At 42.3% G+C, this 16,641-nt stretch overlaps 1 protein-coding gene across 2 annotated transcripts in view; it reads left to right on the top strand.

The window, feature by feature from the left end:
• Nucleotides 1-16,641, top strand: part of nup210 (nucleoporin 210) — a 132,550-nt gene that overhangs the window by 36,345 nt on the left and 79,564 nt on the right. For both annotated transcript variants that reach the window (XM_078413937.1, XM_078413938.1), the window contains exons 4-8: nt 1,749-1,845; nt 7,822-7,972; nt 11,237-11,369; nt 12,964-13,122; nt 15,386-15,454. In XM_078413937.1, coding sequence (XP_078270063.1) covers nt 1,749-1,845; nt 7,822-7,972; nt 11,237-11,369; nt 12,964-13,122; nt 15,386-15,454 — 609 coding nt within the window. The remainder of the gene's footprint in view (nt 1-1,748; nt 1,846-7,821; nt 7,973-11,236; nt 11,370-12,963; nt 13,123-15,385; nt 15,455-16,641) is intronic.

Raw genomic sequence — 16,641 nt, forward strand, 5'->3', positions numbered from 1 at the left:
TGATAGTTCTGCTCTCACTCCACCTACCCCAGAAACCAGGATAGAGTTCCCCTTGTCCGTGTGACAATAGGTGCAGGAGTAGGCCATTCGGCCCTTCAAGCCAGCACCACCATTCAATGTGATCATGGCTGATCATTCACAATCAGTACCCCGTTCCTGCCTTCTCCCCATACCTCCTGACTCCGCTATCCTTAAGAGCTCTATCTAACTCTCTCTTGAATGCATTCAGAGAATTGGCCTCCACTGCCTTCTGAGGCAGAGAATTCCACAGATTCACAATTCTCTGGGTGAAAAAGTTTTTCCTCATCTCCGTTCTAAATGGCCTACCCCTTAAGGGTGACCCCACCAGCCTCCACATCCAACACATCATTCTCTGGCAATACCGCCACCTACGACATGATACCACCATCTTTCCATCTTCGCCCCTTTCGTTCGCTCATCCTTTCCCAACCAAACCACCCCTCCCCAGGCGGTCACACTTGTCCCTATACCCCCTCCCTTGCATCTATTCAGGGATCCCAGCAGACCTTCCAAGTGATATAGAGGTTCACGTGAACCTCCTCTCACCTCATCCACTGCATTCAGTGTTCCCAATGTGGTCTCCTTTACATTGGTGAGATCAAGCATAGACAAGGCAAGTCCTTCGCTGAGAGCATGAGCTTGATCTGCCAAGTTTGTACGTTCTCCTCGTGACCTGCATGGATTTTCTCCGAGGTCTTTGGTTTCCTCTTACACTCCAAAGACGTACAGGTTTGTAGGTTAATTGGCTTGGTGTAAGTAAATTGCCCCTAGTGTGTGTAGGGTAGGGTTACAGTGCGAGGATCGCTGGTCGGCGCGGACTCGGTGCGCCGAAGGGCCTGTTTCCACGCTGTATCTCTAAACTAAACTAAAAAAAAAACCTGCAGGGTCTCCCATTTGCTAATCATTTTAACTCCGCTTCCCATTCCCAAAATGACTTTTCTATCTTGACCGCCTCCATTCCCAGAGGCCACACACCAGCTGGAGGAACATCACCCCTTGGGTAACTACAAACAATCCCCGCTTCCCCTCATTTCCCCCCAGCCCCCGCTTTTCCCTTCTCTTCCCTTTGACCCATCTGTGTTTGTACCGATTCTCCCCCTGTTCCATTCCACATGTGTTCCTTCCTCTGCCTTTCCAATTTGTACCTCTACTGTCCTCTCTCACTTTGTGTCCAATTGCCTTTGGCCTTTGTCAAACCATCTGCGTCATCATCTGAAGCTTCATCTCAGGAGCAACCTTTCACTTACCAGGCTTTGTCCTGTCCTTTTTTTCTTAGATTTCTCTCCCCCCCCCCCCCCCCCCCCTTAACTCCAATCAATCTGAAATAGGGTCCCAACCTGAAACATCACCTTTTTATATTCTCCAGAAATGGTGCCTGATCTGCTGAAGTACTCCAGCACTTTGTCTTTTTTGTTGTTGTAAACCAGCATCTGCAGTTCCTTGTCTTTCCATTCCACTCATGGCACTGCACTCGCCAATCTTTTAGTTACTTCTTCAAAACTGCAAATTATTTTGAAAATATCTCCCATGTACAAAATCATGCTGACTAACCCTAAACAAATGCATTCCCAATCTCGTTGTACCCCTGTACAATGACAATAAAGATATATTGTATTGTATGAAATGGACATTGGTTACTATCAGGTTCTGACTCTTGCTCTTTAAGCTGCAATTGCCAGCTAACTTGTGGTGCAGATACTGAGATGATGATCCTCTGACTTTCGCAGGAAACACGTTCAGCACTTTGGCAGGAATTGTATTTGAATGGAATATAGTGAAGGACGCTGAATTTTCTGGATATTCGGATTCCCATAACGCGTTAAGGTAGGTATCATGTGGATTCTACATGTCAACTTTTTCTACTGTGAATACCATTCCAAAAAAAGTTTCTCATTGCATTTTAATCTTTCTTCCATGAGATAAGTCAAGTCAAGTCAATTTTATTTGTATAGCACATTTAAAAACAACCCACGTTGACCAAAGTGCTGTACATCAGTTCAGGTACTAAGAACGAACATACAATGGCACACAAACATAACAGCACATACATAAACAGTTCACAGCGCCCCCTCAGAGGGCCTCAAACGCTAGGGAGTAGAAATGGGTTTTGAGCCTGGACTTAAAGGAGTCGATGGAGGGGGCAATTCTGATGGGGCAGTTCTGATGGGGAGAGGGATGCTGTTCCACAGTCTAGGAGCTGTAACTGCAAAAGTGCGGTCACCCCTGAGCATAAGCCTAGACCACGGGATAGTCAGTAGCCCCAAGTCGGTCGACCTGAGGGACCTGGAGTGGTGGGTTAGAAGATTTTTGATATTGGGGGGAGGGAGCCCATTTAGGGCTTTATATGTGAATAGGAGGAGCTTGAAGTTGATTCCCTTCATATGCTTCCCTTCAAAGCCGCTGGTCCAGCTGATAGCAAAATGCAGAGTGCTGGAGGAACTCAGCGGGTCAGTCAGTGTCTGTAGAGAGAGTTGACAGACATTGTTTCAAGTTGGGACCCTTCTTCAGACTGATAACAACAGGGGGGAGGGGGAAGCTGGAAAAGAGATGAGATCAGGACAAATCTAGCAAGTGATGGGTGGATACAAGTGAGGAGCGTTTGATTAGTAGATGGGTGGTCACATCGCACAGTGAACCGGCACAGATCTATTTGCACTTTATTCTGTCTTAAAACTGTTACAATTTGTTTCGTTGGGTTGTTGTTGTTTAAATTAATTAAATTATTTCATCGTATGGGAGGCGCATTCCCAATCTCGTTGTACCCCTGTACAATGACAATAAAGATATATTGTATTAGAAACATAGAAACATAGAAAATAGGTGCAGGAGTATTGTTTTGTATTGTATTGTGTTACGGAGGAAATGGCCTTTTTTGAAAACAGAAAGGGGGGTGGAATTGGAAATTGTGATTGGTGGTGGGATCATATTGAAGGTGGAGGGAATGTCAATGATGTTGGATGTGGAGGCTGATGTGGAGAAATGCGAAAACCAGGGAAATTGTTCGGACATATAATAATAATAATAATAATAATCCATTTATTTTATATAGCGCCTTATCACATGCTCAAAGCGCTTTACAAAAACAATTAACATAGAAACAAACAGACAAACTATCCTGACGGAAAAGCGGCGAATACTCAACGCCAGCGTCCTCTCACGTCAGGGTCCGGCAGTAGACATCAAAAAGCACAAGACACACAGATATAATTTTTTTACACAAAACAGCCATCACAGTGATTGCTCTAGGCATACCCACACTGTGATGGAAGGCAAAGTCTTATCTCCTCCTCATTCTTCTCCCTTGGTGCCACGAGGTGATCGAGACTCCCAACTTTTTGAAGCCCCCACCGGGCGATGGAAAGTCCCAGGGCCGAGCCGAGCAGGCCGATGAAAGTCCTGAGCCCCCACCGGGCGATGGAAAGTCCCAGGGCCGAGCCGAGCAGGCCGATGAAGGTCCTGAGCCCCCACCGGGTGATGGAAAGTCCCAGGGCCGAGCCGAGCAGGCCGATGAAAGTCCTGAGCCCCCACCGGGCGATGGAAAGTGCTGCGGCCAGGGCGATGAAGGGCCTGCGGGCGGGTTGATCGTACCTCGCGCTTCGGGGCGGTCGAAGCTGCTACGGCTGGAGCTCCCAAAAGCCGGTCGCCAGCCAGGGACCTGCGAGCTCCCGATGTTGCGGTCTGCAGGGCCCATGGCCGAAGCCTCCGAGATGGTAAGTCCAGGCCCTGCGACCGGAGTCTTTGAGGTCGATCCCAGCTGGAGGCCGCCGACTCCACGATGTTAGGCCGTAGCGCGAACGGAGATACGACACGGTAAAGGTCGCATCTCCGTTGAGGAGGAGATTTGAAAAAAAAAAGTTTCCCCCAACCCCCCCACCACCCCCCTACATACACAGAATTAAAAATAAAACAAAACGTACATTTAACAACGACAATGACAAAAAAACAACAAAAAAAACGGAGAGACTGCCGGTGAGTCGCAGCTGCAGGACACAGCCACGCCCCATATGAAGTAGATTCTGTCAAAACTGTGCAGTGTTTTAATCAATGTTCAAGAACGATGAGGCGAGATCATTGGGGGTATTTAAAGAGAAAGTTGGAAAAGAAATGATGGCAAACTGGCGCAAATAAGACGCGACCTAATGCAGAACAACCATGATCATATTGAATGACCAGGCAGACCTGACAGCACGAGAGGGGTTTCTCCTGTACCTATTTTCTTATGGTCTTCTTTCTAATATTTGTGCTAAAAAAAATGAGGAACTACTGAACCAATGTTTGAATCTTGGAAATCATTCCACCTGTGCCTTTTTATTCCATTTTTCATCTGTCAGCTGCTTCAGCCATTAATCAATTGATATCTTGTACAATGTAATTCAATCCAGATAGTTCTTGATTATAAATATCATTTTCTACCAGCAAAATTCTATCCGAGGGTCTTGATGTATAGATTCTGAATTGTGTGATGTAGCTCTGAGTTCTCCACTATCAGTCACACCAGACTTTTTCCATTTGGTTTAATGTCTTCCCTCCTGCAAATGCATTCAGTGAGCTCAAGGAAGAGCAAAATGACTAAGACTGCAGATCTTCATTGAGATTATGCAGCTAAAATGGGTTGCTATTTAAAAAAAAATCCAATGCAATTGAACCAGTCAGCATACAGTGCCCTCCATAATGTTTGGGGCAAAGACCCTTTATTTGATTGTTTGCATCTGTACTCCATAATTTGAGAGTTGTAATATAAAAAAATAACGTGGTTAAAGTGCACATTGTCAGATTTCAATAAAGGCCACTTTTATACATTTTGGTTTCCCCATGTAGAAATTACAGCTGTGTTTATACATAGTCCCACCATTTTCAGGGCACCATAATGTTTGGGACACATGGCTTCACAGGTGTTTGTAATTGCTCAGGTGCGTAATGATTGCCTCCTTAATGCAGGTATAAGGGAGCTCTCAGCACCTAGTCTTTCCTCCAGTCTTTCCATCACCTTTGGAAACTTTTATTGCTGTTTATCAACATGAGGACCAAAGTTGTGACAATGAAAGTCAAAGAAGCCACTATGAGACTGAGAATCAAGTGATTTATTTCTATTACAAATCTCAAATTGTGGAGTACAGAGGCAAATAAATAAATGATGGGTCTTTGTCCCAAACATTATGGAGGGCACTGTAAGTCTCTGAACCATTTTTCCTTGATGCTTTTTGCAAGCATGATATCATTTATATCATTCATGAGTGCTTTGCAGATCAGCCATCTGACATGGCTGGATGCAGCTCCAGCCAATATTCACAAATAGTTCATGGGATTTCATAAAAGGACAGAAAGGCTCTCCCATCTTTGTGCGGAGAGCAGGAGGATAAGATCACTTTTTCATTGGGGGGGGGGGGGGGGGGGGAGGGGGAAAGCCAGCCTTGACTTCCAACATGGAAAATAGTTGAAACAGAAGCAAATATGCTGGATACACTTGGTGGATCAGGCACCAACTGTAGAAAGGAAAACTGAGTTGATGTTTTATGTCCAATATTCGTTATCAGAATCAGGAAAAAGGGAAAAAAACAGATTTCGTTTTGAGGAATGGATAGGAGAAAGGGGTTATCTAATGGGGAATTTAGAAGGATGAGAGGGGGTCTTATCGAAACATATCAGATTATTAAGGGGTTGGACACGTTAAAGGCAGGAAACGTGTTCCCAATGTTGGGGGAGTCCAGAACCAGGGGCCACAGTTTAAGACTAAGGGGTAGGCCATTTAGAACGGAGATGAGGAAAAAATGTTTTCACTCAGAGTTGTAAATCTGTGGAACTCTCTGCCTCAGAAGGCAGTGGAGGCCATTTCACTGAATGCGTTCAAGAGAGAGCTAGATAGAGCTCTTAAGGATAACGGAGTCAGGGGGTATGGGGAGAAGGCAGGGATGGGGTACTGATTGAGAATTATCAGCCATGATCACATTGAATGGTGGTGCTGGCTCGAAGGGACGAATGGCCTCCTCCTGCACCTATTGTCTATTGGGGCTCTGCCAGAGTTGCCAAGGTGATAAGCTGTTCCTTGAACAATTAAGATTTTCCCATGTAATGATACATTTGCCAGCTGGCTTTACTAAATGAATTTTTAGCCACTAATTCTCTTTTTGCAACTTATTTACCTGCTTATCCTCCTATCATAAGCCATTCCTTCTATGCTTCCATCCAATATGTCGTGGAAGGTCGGGGGCCCTGTGACACACCAGTCATTGCATCTCGTGCCCCAGAAGGAAACCTATTCATGTCCATTGTTTCTTGTTGGCCAAACCATTTTCAACCATGCCCAAAATGTCATCTGCCAACAATTTCTACCATTCAGTTTTATTTGCCCTTTCCTGGATCACAGATTTCATTCCTATTTTTCAATCCTCCAGAGATGCCGTTACCTACGGGTATTTTACAGATACTTGTGCCATGTAAACTTTCTGGATCTCCCTTTCACATACTTTTCCTTTTTTATTAGTTCCACTGCCCTCTGGCTTTTCCTGCCACTTAGAAATGAAACAAGCTTTTAATTTTTCCCAGTTCTCAAAAAAAGGAATGTATCTGAAATATTAGCTGTTTCTCTTTCCACAGAAACTGCCTGACCTGTTGAATGTATACAAAGTTCTTGTTTCTTTCTGTAATTTTTCTATATACCTGTTCCTCTATCTCCCGCTTGCTATTGGAAGGCCTCTAGCATAATCTTATTAGTTATTGCACATCTTTATTTATGAGCTCTAAGGTGGATAAAGCCCCAGGGCCTAATGGATCTATCCAGGTTATTGAGAGAGGCAAGAGACATGTTCCCAATGTTGGGGAGGTCCAGAACCAGGGGCCACAGTTTAAGAAAAAGGGGTAGGCCATTTAGAACGGAGATGAGAAAAAACTTTTTCAGTCAGAGTTGTAAATCTGTGGAATTCTCTGCCTCAGAAGGCAGTGGAGGCCAGTTCTCTGAATGCATTCAAGAGAGAGTTAGATAGAGCTCTTAAGGATAGCGGAGTCAGGGGGTATGGGGAGAAGATGAACATGATGGACGCATGGAACGGGCATCCAGGGGTGGTGGTGGAGATAGATATGATAGTGGCATTTAAGAGGCTTTTGGATTGGCACATAGGCAGGGAATGGAAGGATGCGGATCATGTGTGGGCAAAGGAGATTAGTTTAACTTGGTAGACACAAATGCTGGAGTAACTCAGCGGGTCAGGCAGCATCTCTGGAGAGAAGGAATGGGTGACGTTTCAGGTCGAGACCCTTCTTCAGACTGATGTCAGGGGAGGGAGCGGGACAAAGATAGGATGTAGTCGGAGACAGGAAGACTAGTGGGAGAACTGAGAAGGGGGAGGGGATAGAGAGGGGAAGAAGAGCAATCTGAAGTTAGAGAAGTCAATGTTCATACCGCTGGGGTGTAAACTACCCAAGGGAGAAAAGTTTAACTTAGCATCATGTTCGGCACAGACATTGTGGGCCAAAGGGCCTGCTCGTATTCTATATTCTATATATTATGCTCATCATCATTTCTTGGAAGTGAATTTTAATCATTTAAATCATTTTAATAAATATTTGTACTTTAATTTTGTGCTTCAGGTAACATGCATATTTGCGACTCATAGTAGTTTGTGAAATGTTTTAACTGTTGAATAAGATTAGACGTTTTTCTTTAGTGTAGGTGTTTGTATGCAACAATTCCATTGATTAGAACATTGGAATGGAGATTTCTGTTCATTGTCTTCTTTGTAATGGCACAAAGCTGCCTAACAAATTATCAAGATATGAGTAATTATCAGATTTTTTTTGTTGCAGAATATTTAAGTTTTCTGAATCTACCTACATTCCACCTACGTACATATCAGAGATGGAGAAACATGGCAAACAAGGCGATACAATCTTGGTCTCGGGAATGAAGACGGGAAATTCAAAATTGAAAGGGAAAATACAGGAAGCAATTTACAGAGTAATTTATTATTTGAACATTTCTGAGTCTCTTTAAAATATTCTCGCTAATGGGCATGGCAGTTATTGTCTAATGTTGCAAATGGTGTCAAAATGTATTTTTCCTTGCATGTTTTAATTTTTTAGAACAATCTCTTATTCAAAACCTTTCTCTGAAGCAAGGGTAAAATGTTCGAAGGAACTATAATGTTCTTGCATGTCTGTCAAACGTGGCAGCCATAAAACCGAGCCAAATCCAGCTTATCCACACTGCAAAATGTATGCACATTCACATGTTTACGTGTGATTAGAGTGTTTCTAGGTGTGTGTCTTTGGAACCTGGTTCCAAACCTGGAACTCTAGTGGACTCGTCTCCTTGGTGTTTTACACAATAGACAATAGACAATAGGTGCAGGAGGAGGCCATTCAGCCCTTCGAGCCAGCACCGCCATTCAATGCGATCATGGCTGATCACTCTCAATCAGTACCCCGTTCCTGCCTTCTCCCCATACCCCCTCACTCCGCTATCCTTAAGAGCTCTATCCAGCTCTCTCTTGAAAGCATCCAACGAACTGGCCTCCACTGCCTTCTGAGGCAGAGAATTCCACACCTTCACCACTCTCTGTCACCTCACTCTCAATTCTAGTGCATGAATCTTGTGCACAACAGCCATCCCTCAAGGAATCTGTGCATGTGCATCTTTCACTCAATGAAATTCTTGTCTTGGAATGAGAGAGCCTTCCTGGAAAACATCAACAGCGCCAGACATAAACATCACGTCACAATAACTTTGGATGTTTCAACATTGTTACATGCTGCAGTGTCCGAGCAAAAGAAGGCCTCCTCAAGGAACAAGATGGTTATTGCACCTGAAGGGCAAAACCAGAGAAGAAAGCCATCTTTATAACTTGTGTTTGTGTGGTTTAAAGAGGCACTTCGTGACTACTGCACATATCCTATCATTGAACTTGTGTTCACAAAGCAGCAATCGGTGCAAACACCCCAACCGTACAACCCGAACAAGGCCAAAAGGAAATTGTGCTTCAACTTTAAATAGTCTCTAACTTAAAGTATTAGAAAGATCAGATGAAGCTTCTCCGTTATTTCAACACAAGTTAGTGATCGCATCTCTGAAAGGCAGGGAAGTAGGAGAAGCCAATTCAATGGAGTTGTCTTCCTGACCATGCTTACATTATGATCATGTCATAATGAACACCCTGGTTTATCAGATAGACAGTGCAAGATCTCATGGCAAAACGCTACTCAATCATCACCAACCTCATCCCAGAAGAACAATGGTCATGGAAACTCTTCAGGAAAATTTCATAAGATCATAAGTGATAGGAAAAGAATTAGGCCATTCAGCCCATAGTCTACCCTGCTCTTCAATCATGGCTGATCCATCTCTCTCTCCTAACCCCATTCTCCTGCCTTCTCCCCATAACCTCTGACACCTGTACTAATCAAGAATCTATCTATCTCTGCCTCCACTGACTTGCCTCCACAGCCTTCTGTGGCAAAGAATTCCACAGATTCGCCACCCTCTGACTAAAGAAATTCCTCCTCATCTCCCTCCTAAACGAATGTCCTTTAATTCTGAGGCTATAACCTCTGGTCCTAGACTCTCGTACTCATGGAAGCATCCTCTCCACACCCACTCTATCCAAGCCTTTCATTATTCTGTACTTTTCAACGAGGGTTCCCCCCCCCTCATTCTCCTAAACTCCAGGGAATACAGGCTCAGTGTCGTCAAACACTCAATTTGTGTTGAACTCTTGAAGACCCTCAATAAAAAGTGTGAATTAAGTCAAAGTGACAATTCCCAACTGCAAGACCTGCAGTTTGTCCATAATGTGTCATGCTCTCCCTTGAAGTTCACCATAATTAGCGCTTGTGAAAGGACTGGCTTCTCTACCAGAACACACAAAACTGGCTTGTTGCAAATGACCAAGGGATTCAGGTTCTTGAATGGAAAGCATTATCATAAGTCAGTGGGGAGAGTTGAGGATTAGAGGCATCAAAAATCTGGGTTTCATCAAAAGACGAGACTCAAAGTCCAAACTGTGCGCTGAAAATGCAGGAGATCCAGCAACAATTTAATTCAATTCAGCGAGCCAACAACCAGCACTTGCGTAGATTCTTTAGCATTGTGCAAGGTCCACATCTCCATCTGCCAAGAGTCATCAGCTGAAGCACATTGAGCCATGATCCGGAGATTCCGGTGAACTGGGGCCACTCGTTATATTCTTGGGAGCCACCATCGAGTAAAGTAAATATCAACAAAACCTGAAGCAAGGAGACATAGCCTTCGGTCACTTGTGAAAAAACATCCAGAAGTGCCAAATTCCTGAGTCAAGTGTTTAATTCTAATATGCGCTAGGACCAAAATAATAAAAATCTTATTTGTAACTTAACAGGCACAACAAAAAACATACAATAAACAATAATACAATAAATTATCAATTATACTGGGTAACCAGACTATAATAGTGCAAGCCAAAGTTCGTACTGCAACCTATACAAAGTCCATGCTAGTTTGGTGCTGAGGTAGGATTGTGGTTTGGGTTGTGCAGTGTGGCTCAAGAGCCTGATGGTTGCTGCGAAAGTAGCTATTCTTGAACCTGAAGGTGACAGCTTTTGGCTCCTGTGCCATCTTCCTGATGTGCATGGTGTCGTGGGTCTGTCAGTTTAGTTTATAGTCACGTGTACCGAGGTACAGTGTAAAGCTTTTTGTTGCGTGCTTACCAGTCAGCAGAAAGACCATGCACGATTACAATAGATCCATTTACAGTGGTAAGGGAATAATGTTTAGTGCAAAGTAAAGCCAGTAAAGTCCGATCAAGGATAGTCCGAGGGTCATCAAAGAGGTGGATAGTAGTTCAGGGCTGCTCATCGGGACTGCCCAGGGCAACGCGTTAACTAGCCCTTGCAAGAAGTGCAAGCTTCACTGTAAAATTAATTTACATTTAATACTTGTTTTATTTAAGTTTCGAGCAGTCATGGTGCTTTGAGACATGGGAGGGGTATAAAGGGGTATAATTATTGTGTCAGAGGAGCATTGTTGTATTATTATTACGTGACCTGTGTTAGTCAGGCAAAACAAATAATATGGCCAGGGTCTGGAACCAAGGTGGTCAGAAAATCAGTGGTGAACCTGTATTTGTTTTTGAATGCAATTTCCATTGTAGATTTAAGTAATTCCACAATCAAATTGCATCTGATATCTGAACAATTGTTTTGTTATTATCAAATTTTAATGACTGCATTTTGCTCTTTTGCCTGTAAGAATGTGCCTGCTGCAGAGGTTCGACTCCTAATCCTGGAAAACATTATGCTAAATCCAGCTCATGATATCTACTTGATGGTGGGCAGCTCGATACGTTACCGTGTGCAGAAAATGAGGCAAGGGACGATCACAGGTTTGTCCTTTTTGCTTTTTTTTTGTTGCAGCCTGACAAAATATGATGGAAAAAAATATGATCAGAAAAACAGTATGTCCTGTACCAAGTGCTTTTTTTTGTAGAGAAGATGAGGCCGGTTTGCATCACGTGGCCAGAAAACTGAATCGTGATTATAATTAACTCTAATATTAACTAATATTATTAAAAGTTAATAATAACTTCACTTTTTAAAGTACTACCTGCATCATTCTAGCTGCACGATCATTAGTACAGATCATAAATGGACACACAATGCTGGGGTAATTCAGCGGGACAGGCAGCATCTCTGGAACGAAGGAATGGGTGACTATAAATTCACCTCAGCCAAGGTTAAAACTTTATTGGACCATACAAAGGTTTTTGCTTTTACCACTCCCCAAATATTTTCTCCACATTTTCTCCATTACAACTTGTTCGTAGAAGGATCTTCTGACATAAATTTATCTTCCAGTAATTTCAACTAGCCTCCTGTGCTACTTCTGAATAGTTAAGTTTTCTACACTTACCATTAGCAAGCTGTTCACTATTTTGTATACCTCTCATTGTAGTTATTAAAACGTAGAGGACCAATCGACCATTCAAATCATTCAAAGAACCACAACACCGATATTTGGTATAATTTCGAATTTGGTTGTTAAGGAGAGTCCAGAGAAACGTGTTCTTTCACTTTTCGATGAGACAACTAAGAATGGAATTTATAAAGTTGGTGAAAGTTTAGCTGAGCTATCTTTTATCTTACCATCTTCCTTTCACCTGTACCACTATGAAACCCCATAAATGTAATCTTAAAGATTTTTTTTTTAATGTCTTTTGGAAATCTGATCAGAGTAGGCTCTATATTTTGTCTGTAAAAGCCTGCTAAGGTTATCCTGGAAAGTTGTAGTCCATGAGATGCAATGTAAAATTTGCATCCAATTAAAACACTCTGCTGTGCCTGTAATTTCGATGATAAATGCTGCACCTAACGATTTATTCTGAGTCTTTGTGTACTACTTATACTCATTTTATTAAAACGAGAATCATCTTGTAATCCAAACACAGCCTTCCTCTCCCTTACAAGCTCACTTAAATTTCTGGGATCCTCAGTTCAATCATCTGAAATGAATAGCAATACCTTCAAGGTCAGATTGTTGCTTCAGGAAAGTATTTCGGAGATTTTCCAGGAACTCTGTTTATTTTTTCCCACCTAAACTTGCTGTGACCTGCAGTTATTTGTAAAAAGACTGTTACTTATCATTGGGTCATTTTATCATCTTGACTCGCATCACAATAATGACATCTGTTAATATGTTCTGAGAATTTTAGGTCGGGAATCAAATCCTCTTCCTATCTGTGCAAATTTTCATGTTTTCCTAATGCAAGGGTTTATCCAATTATGTAGCAAACTGGCATTTAAAAATACTTGAAGTGAATTGCAGTTCTGCACTTCACTGCAACTGCTGGCAGGCTATTCTGCAAACTTGATTGTCGCATGTTTTGAAGATTAGCTTTGCATTCTAATGTGCTTCTTTAAATTGTCTTCATACATCTTTGTTTCAGATTACTAAAACTTCCTTTACTTATTTCCCCTCAGAACTAATGATGCCTTCTGACCAGTACGAGTTGGAGCTGCAAAATAGTGTCACAAGTCCAGGGGGAATTGCAAATCGACCAGTGGGCAAACTGGAGCAAGCCACATCGACAGTAACCGCACTGCAGCAAGGGCAAATGAACATGGTGCTCATGCACAAGAGTATCCTTTACTGTGTTGTAAAAGCAAGCTTACACTCTGCGGAAACTGAATGACAGAAGTTTTGAATGGAACAATGCAATTTGTGCCGTACCTGCCTATTGCACAGATCCAATATGCTTAAAATGGTTGTGTTTTGAGGAGCCAGCTGTTTATTTTGCTGCACTTGCATTGCTTTTTTTCCTCTATTTTGGCATGTTTGCTGCTAATGGGCTTTTCTTAGTGCTTATTCTGCATAAAAAGGTGCGCACATCATTTGCTGGATGCACTATTTTTCCATCCTTGCTGGGTGAAGGGTCAGAATCCACATAGATTGTGCAACTGTCATACAGTATTATGAATTTAATATAAATGGAATTCAAAGCAGGGTTCTCAATAATAAAAATCTAACTTTATTTAGAAATGACACTAATACACTAAGTCTTCAGTTTGCCATACAGCAGTTTGCAGAGGTGGCCTTGTAGTTTTCCAACTGTACACATCAACAATATCCAGCTACCTACATTTGTTCAAAATATTGTACTTTTCACCTTGTACAACAAAGCTCATTGTGGCAGTCATCACCTTAGTTTTATTTTATGAATTAATTTTGTTCACTGATTCTGGTTTCTAAATGCTATATAATTTCAGTATTCGTTGTTAATTCTGATCTTTATCCGATGCACAGTTGTGGCCATCAGGATTCTTCCTCTGCTAAACTACATGGGAATTGTTAATAACTGAAGCATCTGTTGGGTCACTCCCACCTTGTGCTTGAAAAACAAGCGCTCCAGCAAATTCCTTTTGCTTCTAGAATTACAACTCTTCTCTCGACTGATTAAAATTGTCTGATTGTAACTACTGAAACGCATCTTACCAAGGACCATCATTGTATTGAAAGGCTGTTGAAAGACTGGAGCGACTAGGCTTGTATACACTAGAATTTAGAAGGATGAGAGGGGATCTTATCGAAACGTATAAGATTATTAAGGGGTTGGACACGTTAGAGGCAGGAAACATGTTCCCAATGTTGGGGGAGTCCAGAACAAGGGGCCACAGTTTAAGAATAAGGGGTAGGCCATTTAGAACGGAGATGAGGAAAAAAGTTTTCAGTCAGAGAGTTGTGAATCTGTGGAATTCTCTGCCTCAGAAGGCAGTGGAGGCCAATTCTCTGAATGCATTCAAGAGAGAGCTAGATAGAGCTCATAAGGATAGCGGAGTCAGGGGGTATGGGGAGAAAGCAGGAACGGGGTACTGATTGAGAATGATCAGCCATGATCACATTGAATGGCGGTGCTGGCTCGAAGCGGCTGAATGGCCTCCTCCTGCACCTATTGTCTATTGTATTGATTGGACTGACCTAGTAATGTACTTTCTTCGGGTTGAAATTTTAGTTTATACCCAATGGGTGAACAAGCAACGGAATGTAATTTAGCTCTAGCTAGTTTTAGCCATTGGATTAATCAAGGAAATGTTTAATGGGTTGACCTGGAAGATGGCAACATCTGCCCCTCCTTCAACTTGCATCATGGGGATGAAAGTAACTTACATTTACCGATATGCTCATGTTACAGATTTAGCACCAGCCACTTTATTACCATTTTGCTGTACTGACATATTTTCACATTGGCTTTGGGTCCATCAGAAAGTAGGAGTACGTGCAATCCTGTACCATGACTTGAATATTATTGGATTTTGATAACACTTATTCTTGAAATTAAAATTTTTGGATGATGCACATAAGTTGGCCCAACCTTCCTTCTGATTCTCTTTAAAGCAATAAGGTGTTGGCTGATTATTTTTAAAGTACCATCGATTATGTTCATGATCAGGATTTAGGAAAGGATCATAATTTGGCCTAAGGTGTCGACATTTGCACTACCAGCTATGTGCAGATCGGAATTAACTGAGGTCATTTCATAATTTGGCTCGTTGAGAAATGCTTTTGCAAAGTTTGGATATTACTGAGGCGGCTTTGCAGGCAGAAATGGAATTATCCTGCAGGATGGGGGAACATTTTGACCCACCACTTGTAACGCTAATTGATTTTGCTTTAATCCTTTTGTCGATGGTATTTTGGGTTTCAGTGCAAGAGATTGAGAATGAAAACTTTGACTAAATTAGGAAGTAGTCCTTTTGATGTCAGTTTGGCTACGTTCTTGTAAATCTACAAGTGTTGTTATCATTGGCTTCCAAGAATAATTTGAAATCCATGTTTGTCTTTATTTATTTGAATAAATAGATCAGTAACAATTTTTCTTCAAAAATGGCCTTAACAAATGCTCCGATATTCATATGCAAGGTGTATCCCGGTTACCAAACTGCACCATATACGTTGTGGAGCCACGCTACCTAGGTTAGTAATTCAAAAGGTTTTAATGGCGGGACGTCAGTCGAAAGGTATGTGGAGGCACGATTGTTAAGTTATCAGACTTGCAGCCAGACGTTTGCACCACAGATTCAACAATCAGGGAATGATTGCAACACAGGAGGTGGCCATTAGGACCATTGAGCCCAAATCATTTCTATGTGAAAGCTATTCATTCTCGCCTCCCCTCTACCCATAGCCTTGCAAATGATTTATTTCCCTGGTACTTAATCAACTCTGTTTTGAATGCTGCCTTCCCTACCACCCTTGCCAGTGCAATCTGGACTTTGAACATCACTTTTTGTTTTTGTCCAAAAATATCCCTTTTGATTCACTTTTCCAAGTCGGCTTCATTCTCGGTTGCTTAGCATTTCACCTCCACTGATCAGAATAGCCTCTATCTCGTCTTTAACATCTTTTTTGGATCCCATCATAACCACTTCTGTTTCAAGAAAACAATCCAAGCTTTTAAAGTCTGACTACATAACCAAAGACCTCGTTCCTGTTATCTCTGTCAGATAGAAACATAGAAAATAGGTGCAGGAGGAGGCCATTTGGTCCTTTGAGCCAGCTCCGCCATTCATTGTGATCATGGTTGATCATTCATAATCAGTAACCTGTGCCTGCCATCTATCTCCCCGTATCCCTTGATTCCACTAGCTCTGAGAGCTCGATCCAACTCTTTTATTCTCCTTTCTGTGCTCTCCAAAATGTTTTGCATCATTCTTAACTGATAGTACTGAGAAGTGGAGACAGTAATCCCACTTACATTGAAATATAGAAAATAGATGCAGGAGTAGGCCATTCGGCCCTTCAAGCCAGCACCATCATTCAATATGATCATGGCTGATCATCCAAAATCAGTACCCCGTTCCTGCTTTTTTACCCAACGGAATCCTTTGATCCTTTTTTCCCTAACAGAATCCCTTGATTCTTGACGTTAGCCCTAAGAGCTATATCTAACTGTCCCTTGAAAACATCTAGTTATTTGGCCTCCACTGCCTTCTGTGGCAGAGAATTCCACAGATTCACAACTCTCTGGGTGAAGAAGGTTTTCCTCATCTCAGTCCTAAATGGTTTACTGCTTATTCTTAATCTGCGACCCCTGCTTCTGAACTTTCCCCAACCTCAGCAACATTTTCCCTGCAATAACAATTAACCTGCACACCTGTACG

Source organism: Rhinoraja longicauda, chromosome 17 (genome assembly GCF_053455715.1).
Source record: "Rhinoraja longicauda isolate Sanriku21f chromosome 17, sRhiLon1.1, whole genome shotgun sequence".
Lineage (NCBI taxonomy): Eukaryota > Metazoa > Chordata > Chondrichthyes > Rajiformes > Arhynchobatidae > Rhinoraja > Rhinoraja longicauda.